General features: G+C 45.5%; 1 protein-coding gene across 1 annotated transcript in view; it reads left to right on the top strand.

Moving 5' to 3' along the window:
- Nucleotides 1-18739, top strand: part of LOC104162634 (UPF0668 protein C10orf76 homolog) — a gene marked incomplete at its 5' end in the record, with an annotated part of 31892 nt that extends 13153 nt beyond the window's left edge. The window contains 2 exons of the mRNA XM_009701407.1: nucleotides 12162-12278; nucleotides 18267-18739. Of these exons, the coding sequence (XP_009699709.1) occupies nucleotides 12162-12278; nucleotides 18267-18359 (210 nt within the window). The remainder of the gene's footprint in view (nucleotides 1-12161; nucleotides 12279-18266) is intronic.
- Between the last annotated feature and the right edge of the window lie 240 nt (nucleotides 18740-18979).

The raw sequence follows: 18979 nt of genomic DNA, 5'->3' as shown, positions 1-18979 counted from the left end.
GGTTGTTGCTGGGAGCATCTGAATTGTGAAAAAGCTGGTGCTGAAGAGGTGGTAGGTGTGATGCTTTAAGGGTGTAAGTGGAACAAACGTTGTGGGGATAAACAGTTCCCAGGCACGCAAGCCCTTTTTGTCCTCCAAATATCTTTGAATTGCAAGATGCCACTTAACCATGGCAGGAATCCTTCTTGAGAGCCATAGCTATTATCTTGGGCCCTGATTGCTTCTGTTCGGTGTAAGGAGAAATGCCTAGAAATAACTGAGTGTCAGCAACTTTTGGTGCCTCTGTGTTTATTTCAGAGAATGCACGCGGACTTCTTTTCCCAAGAAGGGCGGTAATAAGTGGCAGGCCATTTGATTTCTCAGAAACCACTGACCTGTTTTCTGTGTGTGGTCCATGCCCAAGTCTCTGCTCCTTCTCAGATTCACCTTGCCAACTGTCTGCTGGTTGGCTATCCTCCACATCTCCATTTCAGTCAAGAAGTGTCTCAGCCGACAACGTTTAGCATTTCGTCGGGCCTGCCCTTGCTAGTGATTATCTTGGATAGTAGGCTCTCTATTTCCAGCTGTCCCAAAAGCCATTTAAATGTTCCTTTTGAATTAACTTAGCAGTCAACTTTAAGCAGCTCTGTTTTTACAGGCAAAAGACATTTCTATGCTGGCCATGAATGATTCCAAGCATAAATGGTCTCATTCTGTTTCAGCTCTGATCGTTGCCCAAATGGAGTTCAAAAAGAATGACACATTCCAACAGCACAAAAGGGGATAATTTAACAAATTAAAATGTTAACAAGCTTCACTCCTTCAGCATTTCATATCAGAAATTATTTGGTTCTCTTATTTCTACTCTCATCACAGATGTTGTCCTTTCCTTTTGCTCCAGCTGTGCAATGAGGATTAGAGCAGAATCCAAAAATGTGTCTGGGGTTTGTGAGGAATCACTTAGTTCAGACAGATCTGATCCCATTGTCTTGGTAGGAATTTCATCACTGTCATAGTTCTTATGACCTTAACTTGCACAGCTGCATTCTCACTATCTAGGGGACAGTATCTATCTCTGCTCCTTCTTAGCTTCTTGGTTACTCCTGATGTCAGCATGTGCCTGGTCATCAGCACCCTCAGTACTTGTGTCCAGAATGAAGAGACTTCCGAGTTGCACATTAGAATGTCTTATTTCTGCAGTCAGTGCCTTTGAAGGAGGAACTCCGGACTTTGTATTGCAGTTTAGGTGGCCTGCACTTTGATTGACTTAAACTGCTTTTGGAACTGCAGCCTTAGAGCAGACATGTTGCAACTGAAGTTCCCTTTTCACTACAGGATTTTCTGTTTATAAGGATCATCCAGCAGCTTATAGCTGTCTGTTCCAACTCCAGATTTGCAAAAGCCTTAATAGCTAGAACTTCTATATGGCTTGAGTCATGCAAACTTCCAAGCATTGCCCACCTTTCCTTATTAGCTAGCTACCTTAGCATACTGCTACTACAGCTTTTCTAGCTATTTGTAGCTATAACTATTTGTAGCTAACCAATTAACTATAGATCTTCTATTTCTTTTGGACTGTATCTTTAGAAGGCATTTTTGGAGACAGAATTTAGTAGTATCTCAGAGACTTTAAGCTGTAGAGGGTCTGCTAGATATTGCTATGCAGGAAAAGAGTCTTGGAGTCACTATGACAAGCCTGGAAGTGTTGGCTCAAGACTCAACAGTGGTCAGAAAGGCAAATATAGAATTAGAAATTATTAGCGAACAAAAATAAAGCAGGAGTACTGTGTTGTCACTGTGTAAGTCTGTGACAACCCATGTTTTAAATCTTGTGTATCGATTCTGGTGCCCATATTTCAGAAAAGATATTGTAGAACTGCAAAATAGTACAGATAATTGAAGAGTTATTTGCGCATCTGGTTTCTTGGCTATCCAGACTTCTTGCTTATATTGAAAAGTTCTTGTTTTCCTTGTCTTAGATTGGACTTGAGTTCTTTTTCCGCATGTGGTCAGTTAGGCAGGTGAGCTCTGAATTTCCCCTTTCTTGGCTTCATTGCATCTCCTCAGGCCACTGAATTACTGCCTTTTAACACTTCGACTGTGCAATTAATAGCTGGCTTTCTTTTGTCGCTATTTAATTGCTTAAATGTAAGTAGGAGCTATAGAACTGGTCTTTCTTAGCTCTGCCCCTCCAAATGCATACCTTCCTCCCCAGTCCTAGCTGGGTGTTTCTCTGGCATGTCCTGTATTCTTTGACTTACTTTAAATATACAGCATCCACTGGGTTTGTGGCCAGTTTGTTAGCGTATTGCTATTTAGTTTTGGTGCTTCCTTTAATTAAATTTATTCATGTTTTGCAAATGGAGTTTAACAAGATTTCTGATCATTTTAAAAAAGAAAAAGTCATGAGCTAGATTAACATCTATTTATTCTCAGCAAGCATCAGGCCCAGGGCTGTATTAGTGGTCTTCATAGAGGCCGTTTGCTTGCTAGTTGCTGTAAAAGAACAAGGAAAAAAAATAATCAAATGCATGGCAAGCTCCATAGCTTTTTGGAGTGTCAGTGTTTTTCTTTCATTCATCTTGATCTGCAGATCAGAGTCCTGGTGAGTTTTTGTTTTGTTTTGTTTTTTTTTCCTAAGTCAGTCTGCGAACATTATATCCTGTAGAAGTCTGTGGTGGCTATGTGAGGAGCACAAGCTCTCTTGGATCCTCTACTGATTCCTGTAAACCTGACCAAGTGACATAGTTACAGAAACCTCCCATGACTGCAGGTGTTTGATTAGACCATAACCAGAATAAGCCTCCCCATTGTTTTTCCCTTGGGCACAATTAGGTTTTGGTTTCTTTGAACTGGAACAATCCACTTGCTTCTGTCAGGGTTTGATTGAACGGAAAGGTTTTTGTTGCATGCCCTGTCTTAATCTGTTCTCTAGACAGCCTTATTCCTGGGCCAAGTGGCTTCTGAGCAAATTTGAATTTCTTTACTAGGAATGAGTTTCCTCTGGTGTACATCAGGTATCCTGTTGTCACTTCGTTGAGGCAATCTGAACTGAAAGTTGTGTACTTCGAGTTTCAACGTTTGCCAGGATGCTTTCTGGCTGCTGGCCCTAGAAAGATTTTATTTCAGACCTTTTCTTAAAATCTTCAGCTACTGTTTTTTAGGTTCTTGTAGCTGTCTTTGATTTCTGTAACAGCTTTGTATGTCCTGGCTCCTCAGTTCAACTGGAGCAGCAGCTCACGACTTAAACTCTCTTATCTTGTTTTGGGCACCAAGGTTATTGGTCTTGCTTTGGTCAGTTAACTGGTGCCAGACAGCTGCTGATGATTTTTTTTTTTTTTTTCCCCTCTGTGTTCAGGAGGACAAGGTCTTCTGTAAATAGAGAATTGCACCAAAGGTTGTACACAAATCACAGCATTCATTTGCTGAATGCCGGTTAGCCACTTGGGCTGAACGGGTAATATGCACAGTGAGCGTAAGGATGATCTCGTCCTCTTGTCTGATGTTTTGGTGGCAGCAGTTGATTTACTGCTATGCTGGAATGCAGCTGGTAGATAAAAAGCTTCTCCTGGAACAGCCCATCACATTTCAGCACTTAAGTTAATTGTAAGCACAATGGGGAAATAAAAAAATTAACGGTCCAGTCCATAGCTATCTGCAGTGCATTTCAAGCCTTGGCAGAATTGCAAGTGCTCTTATGTACCTAGCAGTGAGAAATGTTTTCATAAATGCCACCAGCTGGAGGTAAGGGTTCACAACTCTAAAATGGGCTGTAACTTCGAAATAGCAAATCTATCTATCTCAGGGTTTTATGCTCCTGCCATCATGCTGGCCTTCCTTATGCTGCCTGCCTTCCTCACAAAATTTCTAACAACAGGCAAGCTTAGTGGACCTCATTCAGCTTCTGGCGGATCTCCCCATCCACATTGAAAAGTCTGCTCTGGAGTGTGCTTATTTTATTAATTGACATTTTTTAAGATTATTTGTTTCAGGATCTTTGACTTCTTTTTCCCTGCCTGGGCTCTGGAAGTGCCAGCGCTGTGCAGTACACAGATGTTCATTCTCTTGTCAGAAACACACTGAACCCATATTCCTCCCTTGAATGACACAGAATTGCCTCCTGTATTTCCTCTCAAGAGTCTGTCCCTGCAGTCTGGGAGAGAGTGCCCAGGGTCCCACAGAGCGGGCCAGGTTCTGTGTGCCAAGTGGGATATGTGCATTAATATAAACCCACTGACCAGCTTTGAAGCTGAGAAAAGCAGATTGGTCTTGAGAAAAAACAGTGTGAGGCTAAATGCATTTTTGCTCCTTGTGCTCCAAACCCAGATGGGTTGAGCAAAGTGCATTTAACATGTATGGGAGTTGTCATGTGTGTGTAGACATGACTTCCTGAAATTACTCTGGAGTATGAGTATTCATGGGATAGGCCTTCTGGTGAGGTGAGCAGGCTTTCAGGTACCTGTCTCCTGGAGCTCAGAGGTACCATACTCCTAGCACAAGACTCCGTAGCCCTAGCGATGGCTACACAGGGATGTCAAGGGTTATCAACCACATTAGTATCTTCTGTTTGTCTATACCTCTTACAAATTAAGTCCCCTGCAAGCTGTGCACATAGCTGGTCTCTGTGACCATATATCTCTGTCGTTACTTGCCTTTGTGCTTCTTTGCAGCCTTTTTGCTTCTTAAGTAACCGATGAATCTTGTGAAGGCCTGTCCCATGAGAGCTTGGAATGGGCACTGCATTGTGCATTTACAGCTGCTTCTGGGTGGAGCTGGATAACAGTGTTGGCTTTGGGATGTTTCTGAAAGTGGTGTGATTTCCAGAGTGGTTGGATCAGCAAGTCTTTTCCCATAAATAGAGCTTAGCACCTTAGACTTCTAATGGATTGTGGCTTTCAAACATTTCTGGAGCAGATAACTCTTGTCCCAAAACAGGATGCCATTTCTGCTAGCAGAGTTCAGAGAATGACAGTAATTTTCTGAGTGAGCTTATAAATCTTTAGAAGAGGCATCTGTGGGCAGAGGAGAAAGACTGTAACCGAACCCACCCACTCCATGGATAGAAACTGTCTACTTTGTAGGCTTGTTCCTTTAAAGATCACAGATCTCTGTGAGATCATTGAACAAACATCTGAGCTACTGTATATCATTTGAGCCTGTCAGAATGACTTTATGCTGAGGTGAGGAAAATGGGGTGTGAAATGTCCCTCCGTGATGTTGCTAAGTAAAATAATAATAACACTTTTATGTACGATCAAAACCTTTTGCCCTGTGTAGAGAAGTGGTAAGGCCTGGATTTCAAGACCACTCAAGTACAAATGTATAAAAGCAGACCTCAGGAAGGATTTGGGACATGGAGAGTCAGTCTTTCCTCGTGTTTGGCTGGGCACAGAGTAGTGCAGTGAACACAGCAGGACTGCCAGGAGTGACTGACAGGGATGAAGGATGAACTGATGGGCAAAGATTGTTTACTCATGGGCTCCTAGACACAGTGTGTCCTGGCTAATGCTCTGTGAGCTGAGTGGAGGAAGATTGGCAAACACAAACTAAAAGATATCTGAGTAACCTGGTAGGAACTGTGTGCAAGGGGTCCCTGCACTTGCCTTAGCAGTAGAAGGCAGAGTGAGGCACCTTCTCTCCCTGTCTCCAGGCCCACTCATCTTTGCTGTCTGCTGCTCAGCCTTGTCCATCTGTCCAGCTCCAGGCACGGAACAGAGATTCCCGTGAGTCCCATCAGCTTTTGTTTCTCCACAGTCGGGACTGGAGCATGTATTCATGGCCCAGTGCCATCCTGCGGCTCACGGGCAGCTGCGCCCACCTCGGCAGGCCTTTCTCCCCCCTGTGACCTGGACAGACCTCTTGTGTCTTACTGCCCATTGCTGCTGATGCATTCTACATCAGTGCAGTCCTGGCTCACACAACTTAGAGGAGAAATTTGCCCTTGGTTGCTTTCACTTAATCTTTTGGGCTAGCTGAACTTTTTACTATTGGAAAAATCCTCCTTCCAGGAATTTTTCCTGCCTTCAGGACAGACAGTTTGCTGCTTCCTACTCTTGAGAGTGACAGTTGTGTGAGCTTGTGGGGGCTGTCTTACAGGCTTAGTCTGAGCAGCCTCACGCTCTTAGCCTGCAGACAGAGAGGGCCATAGGTCCTTCACTTGCACATAGGACAAACAGCATGTCCTTGATGCAGGAGATCTGGGGCCTTTTTTTTCAAGATGCTGCGTTATCTTGCATGTATGTGGCATGACTACACCTGCATTGAAGCATCAGCATTGTATTTAGCTCCAGAACAGCTGCAAAAGTAAGGTAATATTGGGTCAGACAAAAGCTCTGTGCTGCTGCTTGTGCTAGCTTGGGTGCATTTTCTTGAAGCCAGTGTGAACGGCAGCTGCTTCCATAACGCGTGTGTAGCACTGGCGGTCTTGGTGGATCTTCTCTCTGAACTTGGCTTCTGCAGACAATGAAAGGGGAAAGAGAGAAGGAGATGAATGCAGCCTGGGTCTAGGCAGAGTCTGTTGGGAAATGTGGCAGCTATGTGTGTGTGTTTTTATTTAACTCCTAATTATTTAGTTATGTGCTTTGTCTTTGGCACTTCTGGGGATTAATTCCAGCAAAGACTCCAGCCTGCATCAGCAAATTTTAAGTTGCTCTGTGAGAAGTGTGATGCCATTTGGAAAAAAAAATCGTTTTCCACATTAATTAGAACATACGACTGTAAAATTTATGTCAATTATCTGGCACTTTATTATGGAGAGGCAATAGCCTCTTTGTAGTCCAGGTGGCAGCAGCCTTTTCATTACAGTGAGAAATATTGCTATTCAGTTGAATTCACTAGGAGAAACACTCAGGGACTATGAGTTGCTTGTGGAGATTAGTGAGGGAGAAAAAAGGGGAAAATTTGTACTAAACCTGGAGTAAACAAGCCAGTTTGAAGACTCCAGTGTACAGTACACATCAGGCTGCTACTAGAATAGGGAAACCTTACTGTCTCTTCCTACAGCCTCCATCCTCTGAGGTGAGGGGACAGACTGTGGGGTTTGCTTGGGGTGTCTTGGGCTTTGCCTAGATTTCGGAGGTGGGACTGCCATAATTCCCTCTGGTACACAGGCAGTGATGGGCATTCCACCACTTCTGTAGAGAGGACAGAAGACATGTTTGTCTGTCCCCGGCTGCCCTTGGCCCCTGTGCCATGTCCATGCAGTAATGCTGGTGAGGGCTTCGCGTTACATGCCCCATCGACTGGCTGCTCCGTCCTCCAACATGGGACCACTGGGACAGAAGCGCGTGGATTTGCCATCCTGTGAGGGCTTGCTAGGCCTGATCTGGAGAGCCTCCCCCCATCCCAGCCTTGTGAGCTGCATGGAGTTGGTGTGGGGGGCAAATGCATTTTAACCTGAGGGTTGTTGGGTTTCATTGTTTGGGGTGGTTTTGCCTTTTGCTTGACCTGAGATCATTCAGTCAGTTCTTTTCCAACTGCTTCTGTGTCGTGGTAGCTAATGGCTGTCTTATGGGCATGGAGAGGCTTTAGTGAGGTACTGGTGATGCTGACTGATTGCATTCTTGTCCTTTCCTGTGCTGATGAAAAAGTCAGCATAGAACCCTTGCTTTCTTCTTGCTTCTGTTTTTCCTTTATTTTTCTGTCATTACCTGTGCATGCTTCCCAGAACAGATCCACCACCAGGTCCTTTGCTGGGTGGTGTGAATTGGTGGTGCTCTCTAATTTTATATTCTAGTAAGGCAGAGACTGCAGTTGCAGATGATGAAAGATTCTGCAGGTTAAAAAGTTACTAAGCAATGAAGCCTACCGTGTCTGCTAGATAGATGGGCCCTAGTTCTGCGTGTTGCCTGTTAGATTTCATTGCCGGTGCAGCTCCCTCTGTGGCTTTGCTGCTAACAGTGGCTGTGTTCTCCTGGGCAGGATGGGGATCGGAGGCTGCTGCATGTAGTGCCCTTGTTTCCCCAGGACAGGCTTTTCCAGAAGGTCCGGTCTCTCCTGGGAGACTGCAGAAAGTTGGGTCTTGTTGAGGATCAGTCAGAGGGAACAGCTCTGGTGCAGTAAGGAAGGAGGCTGTGTGTAGAGAGTGGTACAGCAAAACATGGTCTGTTTTGAAGGCAGGAGATTTTGGGGCAGGGGCAATTGGTTCTGGGGGAACTAGTTTCAGAGGTTGTGTCCACAAGAGTCCACTGACCCTTCTGAGGTTGTCCATCCAGTTTGCAAGGGAGCGGTAAGGTGGTGGATGCAGCAAAGTAAGGAGCCAAAAACTCTGTGAAATAATCTTGTTCCTCTGGGTGCAGCGGCATGGCATGGCATGGCATGGCATGGCATGGGTGGGATGCTGCAGAGAGCTGAGCCCCACATCAGCCCCTCTGTTGGAAGCCAGCCCCGTTGCCATGTTACCTGGAGGGTGCCACTACTCACAAGTTGTTGGTGTTACTGGGGAAGGAGAGTTATGGGGCATGGGCAGTTGTAGCTGCAGGAGTAAGATGAAATCTGAGCACTACAGAAAGCACTTGCTGTTCAGAGCAGCTCCTGAAAGGTTGGTTTGGGGACATGTATGCAGGGACCTGAATTGCTAATGTTTCTCTGGAACTTCTGGAAAGCAGTCAGTGAATGAGCGGTGGGGCAGGGGGTTAATTTGATGGCAAATTATCTTTAAATTACAGTGGTGCAGCTCCACTGACTTCTGGTTTGTTGCAGTGGAGTGAATGAGCAAATGTAGCCTCTGGGGCTGATACAGGTAACTGCAGGAAAGGAATTTGGCAGCCTTTGCTTTTCTTATATTGACCATGTCTGAGTTGCTCACTTCTGTCATATTGCTTTTTTTAAGACTCTGGTCCCCATAAAGTAATCTACAAAAAGAGATTTAGGTTGCGACTCCATTTAATTTTTTTCCTCTGTAAAGATCCTGTAAAGCATTTTTTAAAAAATAGTTTGCCCTGCATGTTTATCCTAGCAATCTGAGGAGCTCCTCAGAAATCACGTACAGTCCATTTTCCTCTCTCGTTTCCTGACACTAGAAGTGGTGTTCTTCCAGCTGCTCGTGAGATTTAAAAAAAACTGAACGACTATTTAAAATCTGTATAGAAAGTCCAGCTAAAAGTCCCTTCCCTTAAGTTATTCATACTCCACCATCTTGGAATTGATGTTTTCCAGTCTTCCATAGAGACTTCTAGGAAGACCCGGTTGGACAAGACTTTGAAGGAGAAGTATTTTAATCTCAAAATTAAATTCCTCTAGTTCTTTTGTATGTGACAAAAAGGTGCAGATAAAGAGCTCGTGTGTTTAACGCAAAAGGGCGTTCTTCCTGCAGTAGTTTTCCTGAGCAAAAGTCAAAGCAGTGTGTAAGAAGAGCGAAGGATGCTAACACGCAATCTTCTGTTACACAGAGGATGTGAGTTTTTGTCATCTGTGTAGAATGCTGATGTCTTTTAAACCTTCGTGTTAGATGTTCTTAATACCTTTTGCTGCTCTTTAACCTCTCCTCTGTCTAGCAGCTGCATCTTAAAGAGCAGATGAAATCATCTCAAGGATGGCAGGTCCTAATCTCAGTAACAGTTCCTATCCATTATAAGGTATGAAATGAAATGATCTGTGAGTGGGTTTATCTCAGATCCCACATAGTATTTTTTCTCAGCAGCAGCAAGAAAGGGAAATTATCAGGCAGTGAGGGAAAGCTGTTTATTTTTAACTTACCCTTGCTTTTTAAGTTCTATTTCATAATTAAAGGTGATAAGGAGTGGAAGCCAATGAAAATACATAGCTAAAGGGATAAGCTGATCTCAAGTTCACTGCAGAGATTACGATAAGTAGTGGGTAACACAGTATAGACTTTTGGGGCCTCTTGTTCCTTCCCTGTCCTTCTCCTAAAGTATCAAACTGAGTTCTTAGCTGCCTTTCAAAGGTGACACTGGGTGACTGATTTAAAGAATAGTGCTTACAGAGCTCGCTGCTGCTTCCCTCCGAGTTTACTACTCCTCACCGTGGTTTGAGGATGCCTCTGTTGAGTATCTGAAGATATTTCTACTCAGAGCTAGCAAGGAGGAATCCTAATTCTTCATGGAGAAGCCTGTACATCCATTGTCTGGGCACACCTGTATGGCACTAGGCGTGGCTGTGGTATGGGGGTACAGGGGAGTGAAGAGGAGGCCAAGGGAAGGTTCCTGGGGAGTGGGATAGCCCTGGGTAAAATGCCTCCACTCTGAGTTACTGCTGGAGAAGCCTGTTCTACTTCTCACCTTTCAAACAAGGTTTCTCCCCTGCAGCTTATTAGTCTTGGTCAATTTGGCTTCCTCTGATTGACAGGAGGGATAGCCCTCTGATTCATGCAAGCTGCTAGATTCTTTATTGCTCAGAAGAAGGTGCATTACACTATTACTCTCCATCCCTCATGGATAGTTGCATCCCAGAATAAATTATTCCTCTACCAAGGTGGCTTTCCTTCACCATTGCACTTGGCTTTGTGATACTTCTTGCAGCTTCTGCACACAGGAATGAGAAGGCCAGTCTGAATTTGGAGACGGCTGTCATTGCAGCGGGTTCTTCCTCTCTGCCAGTGGAGCTGACAAACACCATTAGGAAATGAGTCCTGGAGAGGAGGTTGCGTGCTCTTGCAGCAGCAAGATACTGACAGGCTGTTCTTAAATAACATTGCAAAATGCTGATTCCTATCCCTAGCTTGCCTCTGCAATGCTGGAGGGTAGCTGAGCTGCAAAGAGACTATGCTGTGTGATCAGCTCGCCTGGGAACCACTTCTGGGACCCTTTTTTACCCCCAGTCCTCATTTGGATGATGCCCTATGGCTTCTGCACCTCAGGCCCTAGCTTGCTTCTAAGCATTTGCATGAGTGTGTGCCACTGCCACATGCAAAGTTTGAGGGAAACAAGCCTTTGAAGGAACCCTAAGCATGTCTAGGTTTCCTAGAGTAAAGGATATAAGGACACTATTCAGTCCTGTAAAGGGGAGGAGCTAAATTACCTAAAAGGGCACTTGAGGGTAGTTTTTACATTGCTGGTAGGACAAGAGGAGAAGTAGAAGGATTCCTTATTGTTCTGGTCACTGTTGTCTTAAATCCTCTGCAATGCTTTTCATGGAATCTTTTCTGAGTTGTGATGCCTTGGGGCAGAGTACTCTTCCACCTTATACTATGTAGTCCTCCTGGCTGAAGCTTTTCAGGAACAGAGGCTACTGTAATGCAAACATCAGATGTTGATATTCTGTTTAGCTCTCAGATCAAATGATAACAGCCTAAGAAAGAAGTTCATATGTTTAAGAGAACTGTTTCAAGCATATGTTTTGCCCAGGAGGACTGAACTGTGTGGTTCCTGGTAGGAAGATTATTGTTACTTACCATCTCACAAATGCTTTGAGGAATGCATTTGTCCATGCAATGCTTTGAAGCTAAAAAGCATTGTGGGAGTCCCTCTTGGTGTTCCCTAGTTAGGAAAATGAATAGTTCAATAGGACAGAAATGCGTAACTATGAATTTGCAAGTATAGCCCAGTGCTGGGACCAGAGTAAGACAGTAATATAAGCTGGAGTGCTTTAGTTGCAGTGAAGGCAGATCATAAAATATCTGGATTCGTGTCTCCATCCATTTCCAAAAACAGAGTCCGTACTAGGGTTGGTCTTCTCTTAGTTCCTGTCACAAGCTTGTTCCTATCAGGAGAGAAGTGCAGTGCTCCGTATGGAAGCTGACGTGAGCAGCGGTAGAAACTGGTGGTTTAGCAGATTGTGAATGGTGATTAGCAAGCCAGGAGGGAGGGGTGCTGGCAAAACTAGCATTGGAAGGACCATGGGGTCAGGCAAACCTGTGTTTGCATAGTGCCTACTGTGTTACACATGGGTGTACCCATGGTAATTAGCTGCTCAATTTAATGAGGTCATGTCTGCTTCTCATGGTGACAGTAGTATTTGGAAAACAGCTGCTATCATAGATATAGACTCATCCACTGTTCTTGTGAATGGAGAAATTCTGTAAATTTGAGGGCTGTTCCTTACTGGCATTAGGAAGACTTTAGTGCCCACCTCCGTGTTGTTAGTCATGAGCCAAATATTGGCTGTTAAAGCCATGTATGTTGCAAAAACAGGTGCCAGAGCTGTGATCTATCTCAGCCTTGCTCCTCCTACGCTGAGGCGCCTGTGGATGCTGACTCCTGTGCTGTATTTGCTGTCTCTGGCAGGTTTTGGAAGTGGTACGGTCCAACTACGACACGCTGACCCTGAAACTGCAGGACGGACTGGACCAGTATGAGCGCTACTCAGAGCAGCATAAAGAGGCTGCCTTCTTCAAAGAGCTGGTAAGGTGCCTTCGTTCTGCAGCATCAACAACCCTTTTCCAAAGCCTTTGCTTACGGCCTGGGCAGCGGCATTTGGGGTATAGCTGAGCAGCCTTGTTACTCTATTGGGCTGCATCCAAAGATGGGGCAGGAATAGGATCTGAACAGACAATGCGTGTCTCAACAGATCTAAAAGCTCCCTGGAGCTCCCTGCCCTACAATACATGGCTGGACAGGAACCACCAGACTGCTCAGGCCAGCAACCAGCCAGTCAGTCTCTGTTCCTTCTGCCATGGGGATCCACTGTGCTTTGTGGTGGTAAATATGCGCGGTAGAGAAGCTGACTTGCTCCTGCCTTGGGTTTATCACGCAAAGCAACTTAGCCTTTTTGCTGTTGTAAGGGAGACTGCAAAGCATGGGACTAAGCAGGCAACGTGATGCTGGTGAAACACCTGCTTGCTCATTGCTTTCCTCCATCACTCACAAAATAGGGTTCCCAAGCAAAGAAAGCAAAGGCATTCCCTAGAAATGTCTCCTTCAGCCAGAGGAGAAGACTAATGGTAGGAAGCCCCCCAAAAATAATATAGTGAAGACAAAACTGAGTCCAAATAATTTGGGTTGGTAGTTACATTCTTCAGCAAGCCAGCTTACTTACCCTGCTCCAGAGAGCCCTGATGCAACATTTTCTTGTCCAACGGCCAGATCACCAGAGAGGCAATGTTTTTGTAGTGGCTGGTATCTGAAGGGAGCCTGTTTTTCCTCACTTTTGAATCATTACGGCTTCAGCAAAGGGAGAGATCTCTAGCTCTGGCAGCTTTCTCCACCAGTTTGAGAGCTGATTCTCTCTCCCAGCTGTGTCCTTGCTGATGGATGAGTAATTGATGCCTGCCCACTCTGTCACGAGTCTGCATGAGTTTGAGAATGTTATGCCTCCCTCTGTCTGCTCTGCTCCAGAGCAAGCACACCTGAGTTGGTTTTGCTTCCTTCTACAGAATGCTTTTAAATGTTTTTTTGGTCATTCCAGCACTGCCATTCGATAGGATACAGGCAAAAACATTTGCAAGCACTTTCATGCCATTTTTCTGTGCTCTTTTGTGCCTGTTTTTGTGTCTCTGGCCTGCTGTTTGATACCATATCTGGAATTCATGCAAAGAAATTTGGTCATAGCCTTCCTGTGACAGGAGCTTCTCCTGTTACTTACCCTAGAAATAAGACGCATTCATGTTTCTGTTGTAATCTGTTCTGTCCCAAGGGCTCCTGCCCTCCTCAGCCAGCATCTCCTTCCGCAGCTTCTTGGCCACATGACTGCTCTGCTTCCTGCATGCCCCACTTTCCACTTGGCCTGGCAGAAGCTCAGGCTGATCATGCCAATTGATTAAAATGACATTCTCGGTCCTAATATCACCACAGCTACAAAACACTTCAGCTAAAATTATTTTCTTCCTAGCCTGATTTTTTTTTTCCCAAATCCCAATTTTGTATCATTTAAGAATCTGTTTAGCACAACCAGTCCCTCCTCGACTCCCTTCTGAAAATTGCCCGTCCAGGTACCCCTGGGACCCTCTCCTCAAGAGGATATGAAAGCCTGAATAATTACTGTCTAAATGTGCTTATTTGACCCAGTTGTGAATCTGTTTAATCCACATTTCTCTAGATGCCCTGAGAATTGGGACCCTATTAAATGTTCTTTACTCACAGCTACAGAAAATCCCCTGCATTCCATTAAGCTGTTCCCTCAACACAGCAGGAAATCAACCTGATATGTTATGATTTGTCTTCAGCAAACCCAGCTGGCCTCCTGGCCTCCACGCTGTTTTTTCCTCTAGGTGCACAGTAACTGATGGCTTTATTAATTGTTCAAACATCTTGTCAAAAAGGCCCTAGTCTGTCCTGTCCTCCCCATATCCTCTTCAAACCAGGTTCTTGGCTTCCTTTTTGCGAGGCTTCTGAGTCTTTATTTCGGCTTCTGTTGCTGGTCTGATGTTGGATAATATCTCCCTACCCAATGCATTGTGTTTAACTGCTGAGGTTTGCAGGATTTCATGGAGGGGGCAGAGTGAAGTTCCTGCAATTTTTTTTCATGGACTCTGCCAAAGGAGCAGGGCTGGTGGTGAACTACAGGTTTCCAGTATGGTTTCCAAACTCATGCTGGTCCCATCAGGTCTTCCTGAGCAGGATCTGTTTGCAAATAATTCTTTCCAGATTCTGTCTGGTTTTCTTATCTCTATCTGTGTGATTGCATTAAAGCAAATCCTTCTTGGTAGGGAATGACACATAGGAGCCGTTTCCCTTTTCAACTGCCTTTTCATCTCTCTGTGCTCCCATTAAGTGGGTGAGCAGAAACTTCCCCAAGCCATTCTCTTGGCTCCTTTATGCTTAGAAATCTTGTTCTCACTCCTTTGACGTGCTTTGCTAATGCACTGCTTCACTTCTCTGGCTTTGCTTCAGTGCTGCACTTTCTTGCTAATCCCAAAGAAAAATCTGCTTTCTTCTCCCATTCCCTTTTCAAAGAAGCTTTCAAAGGCCTGCGATAGTGCAGCCACATTGTGGTGGAAGGTGATGTGCAGAGTGTTATATCAACTGGGTTTTCTGGCCTGTTGTGCTGCCTTTGAGGGGCTAAAGTAAGGAAGTTAGGAAGTTTTCTAACATTTTTTATTTCTTTTCCTTTGAACCCTCAAGGATATCATTTGAGGTCTGTGCTGCTTTGATAGAATGAATGGTTTGGATGTGAGCTTTTGGACTCTTGCATTGCAGCTGGAGGAATGTGTGGAAAGAGATTCAGCATCTTTCCAAAACATTCACTGTCTTTGCAGTTGGATAGGTTTCAGCAGAGTCTCAAAATAGTCTGATTAGGGATTGATTTCTGCAGGGGAAATTATACTAATTTGACTTAATTAGATGTAGTAGGCAGTGTAAACCTTCCTCCCATTGTACAAATTTCTTAAGAGCTGCTTGTTGATTGGAGACTGGTTTAATTGATGGGACGTGCTGCGAAATAGGAGTGTCTGTACAGTGTTGCACACATCCAGCTATAATGACACAAAACTAGAACTGAATAATGTTTTCCTCACATGGTTAAGGCCACCGCTTCATCCGTTCTTTCATTTGCTCATTGTTCTGCAGGTGATGTCAGCATTTCATGCATTTCCCATTTCTTCAAAGTCTGTGGGTTAAATTGGATCCAAACTGCTAATAGGGAGAAAACAATTTTAAAAGCTCTTCTGTCCCTAGTGTGCTCCAGCATGCTCCACACAGAAGCAAGAGAGGACACATGCTCTGCTTTTACCTCCTTACAGAATGAATGTTAAAGCTCTGAGCTTACTTTCTGAGGCTGGTTTCGGCACCTTGTATGAGCCACTCTAGAGAGTTCCGGTATCTTCCAGGCTGGCAACGAGGCCGGGGCTGCCTGCTGCACCATGAGCCGGGAGGCGTCCTGGGGTGTAGCCTCGTGGATGGAGCAGCTCAGCCAGACTGCAAGAAGCTTTTGAAACTTATCCTTGTTACAGGCTGACACCTCCCTGTGTCACTGTCTGGTCTTCCAACCCCAAAAGGGAGATGAGCTCTGGCTCCCTGTGCTGAGCCCTACTGCTTGAGGTCACTTGATTTAACTCTAATTTGAGCTATTCTTACCTTTTAAGCTGGTTGGCTCAGGGATGCTTGCTTTCTCACAGCAGAAGAAATGCTGGGCAGAGGTTTGTAGAGATGTCAGAGTCACCTCATGTGTTATCATGCCCACTCCTCTCCCCAACTTGTGTTAAAGCAGATCTAAGTCCATCTAGACCACTCTTGACCAAAGTTTGTTTCTAAGCTCCTCTTGAAACCTGAAGCTGTCTTTAAGTGAAAACAGCTCCACACTGGCACTAGGTGATCTACTCCACTGCTTCACAACCCATAGGTTTAAAAGTATTTCCTCTTTTCTAGTGTAAATCTTCTTTGTCTTAAATTAAGCTGAGTATTTCGTGCCCCATCCCTGGGGAGCCAGAGAAATATTACTCACTGTTCTCTTTCTGACCTCATTTTACATATTGGAGAGTGTTTGCTCTGTTCCTCCTAAACCTTCTCTTTGCAAACTAAACAGGCTTAATTTCTTGTGCACTACCCCATAGCCACAATTTCTGCTAAGCCCTGCCTTCTCATTATGTGCCACTCCAGCCTCCCATTCTGGGCTTGTAGAGACAGCTGCCACATCCTTCTTGGAGACCTTGATGTGTATACAAGTTGGGCATCTCCTGCTGCTGGTGCCTGGCCCCTGGCAGCAGTTTCTGAGGCGAGGAGCTCATTTCTGCTTGTGTCTTCTGTTGCTGGGACCCGTAGAAATGCTTCTAGTCAGAATAAGGATGCTGGCTTACACTATGTGTAGCATCTGCTCCTTTTCTGCAGGCAATCACATCCCCCAGGGCAGAGGACTCTCCGCATCTGTTTAGCCATGTTGTTCCCTCTTGTCAGAACTGACTGGATCGCTGAGGTGGGGAGCACTCAGTAGGCCTGGGACCAAATCCTGTCAGTGAGGCTCCTGTCTCCTGGCAGGGAGACAGCCCAGTGCAAACCAGTGTTCTGGAGACCCCTTGCAGTGGCGTTTAACATAGGCTATAACCTGTGGTTATCTTACGAGACATGATCCCAAACTATTTCAGTATAGAGTTAGTCAAAAGACACCCAGAGAAGAGAGGTGAGGGAGTGCTGCAAGGGAATGAAGATGCATGGGGTCTCTGCCAAGCATCCTGATGAAAGAGAGTTTGTGGTTTCTGCAGATGCCACAAAACTTTAATATTCTGTCTTTAAGTGTAGACATCTTTGCTAGCTTGATCGGGTTGTTAGGGTCTGTGCAATGGGGCTCACTGGGCTTCATTTCGTAGCTTTCCCTGTTAACCTTCCATGTTTGGATTTCCTTCCCACTCTTACACGTTCTGCCTTTTCGGGGGCTTTCTGCCCTTCCGCTCTTTTTTTCTCACAAGGGCAGCAAGTGGGACCCTCAGCAGTATAAACACTGCTAACTTGCTCTTCCAGCCCCCAGTGCTGGATTCCTCATTCTACTTCTATATAATTCATCCCCTAGTGCTTTTAAAAAGCACAAAACACTAACCAGGTCAGTAACAACCTTATTATCACAGGCTCCGAGTCTCTGGGAACTGTAATCCCGTTGTTTGGATGAGCTTGTGTCAGTTTTGCTTTCTGTCACTGCTGCACAGTCACTGACACAGATGATGTTTGACTTTGTTTTCTCGTTGCCGAGTGCAGCTGAGACTGAGCCCAGTCTGGGGTGTGTGTGTTCGGCCAACGAGTCTGCAGGCATGAAGGGAGAAGGGAAGCTGCTGCGCAACAGGGCTGCCTAGCTCTTCTTTGCAGACTCTGCGGAAGACCTGAAGTCCGGGCATTGTTGAGGGATAAAGGTATCTCTTCAGTGACAGCTAGTGAGCCAGCTTCGGGTGTAAGGCACTCAGCATAGAATACACACAGCTGGCTCTAAACCCATGGTTTTCTGCCAATTATCTAGGTGATAATTTGTATTTGCAGCACAGTAGCATGGCCTTTGTCCTTTCCTTGACTCTGTATCTTTGGCTCTGCAGTTTCTGGAGCAGGACAGAGGCCATGGCACTGCATTCATCCAGGAGAATGCTGGCTTGGCTGGCAGTCCAGTGGGCACTGGTAGAAAATGCTCTTCCAGCTGCAACCTGGAAGCGCTCGCTTTCCCCATCGGGGAACACATCATAGCCCATGCATCCAAACAGAGCATCCTCTCCCATCCCTGTCTCATTTGGAATTTACTCTGCTTGGTGGGATGTCATTATAGATGTTCCTGTTATTCCAAGAAGCAGCTAATCCTCAGGGATTTCTTGCTAAGCTGGAGTCTCAGTGAGAGCTGGCTGCAGCAAGTTCTCTAGGGCTGTAACAGCATGCAAAATGGTTTCATGCTGAACTTGGAGGAGATCAGCAATATCAAAGCTGCCATGCTTACAGGGAGCTAGGAGGAGTCCCTTGGCTAAAACATCTTGTTTTTATCTCTCTCAGGTTCGGTCCATCAGCATCAATGTGAGGAAGAACCTTGCTTTCAACACACTGAGCCAGGAACTGCTGCTGAAGGAATTCTCTACGATCTCTTGAAGCGGGGGACGCTGCCACTGCACAGGGCTGACCAGAGACGGGCCTGTCTGGGCAGGGACACTACAGATCTGCAGCCAATTGCCCCTTGCCTTCCACCTTCAGAAGGGACTGCATTTCTTTTAGGGCAGAGCCTTGCTGCTGTGTGTTTGATCCCAAAGGCATGTGTTTCAACAGGACTGGGGCTGAGGAGAGGTGATTGGCATATTGAGGAGGAGGAGGAAGCAATTTTGTAAGGTGCCATGGGGGTGGGCAGCTGTTCCTGTGACATAGCAATGGGATATTCCCTCCGCAGCCTCAGGGAAGATGCACTGGAAACCTTTGTAGCAGAGCTGGGGAGAGCTCACAACCAAAATAATAAAACCAGTCCACCTGTGTGAGGCAGTTCTGGGTTGAGATCACTCACCTGCTCTACGGGGAAAGCTCTCTGATCCCAGGTCTGTCAGCCTGGATCAACATGCCCTCCAGCAATGTAGGTCAAATCCACTGCCATCCCATTGTGAATGGCTTTGAGGTATAAAACAGTTTCCCCAAGGAGCAGGTCCTGCTCCCTCCTGGCTACTGATGTCAGAAGGTGTCACTTGAACCAAGCCATCGGATTACTGGAGAAGGAGAAATTTTTG

Source organism: Cariama cristata, unplaced genomic scaffold (genome assembly GCF_000690535.1).
Source record: "Cariama cristata isolate BGI_N322 unplaced genomic scaffold, ASM69053v1 scaffold35795, whole genome shotgun sequence".
Lineage (NCBI taxonomy): Eukaryota > Metazoa > Chordata > Aves > Cariamiformes > Cariamidae > Cariama > Cariama cristata.
The sequence above is the reverse complement of the archived record's forward strand: the minus strand, read 5'-3'. Positions and strand labels throughout refer to the sequence as shown.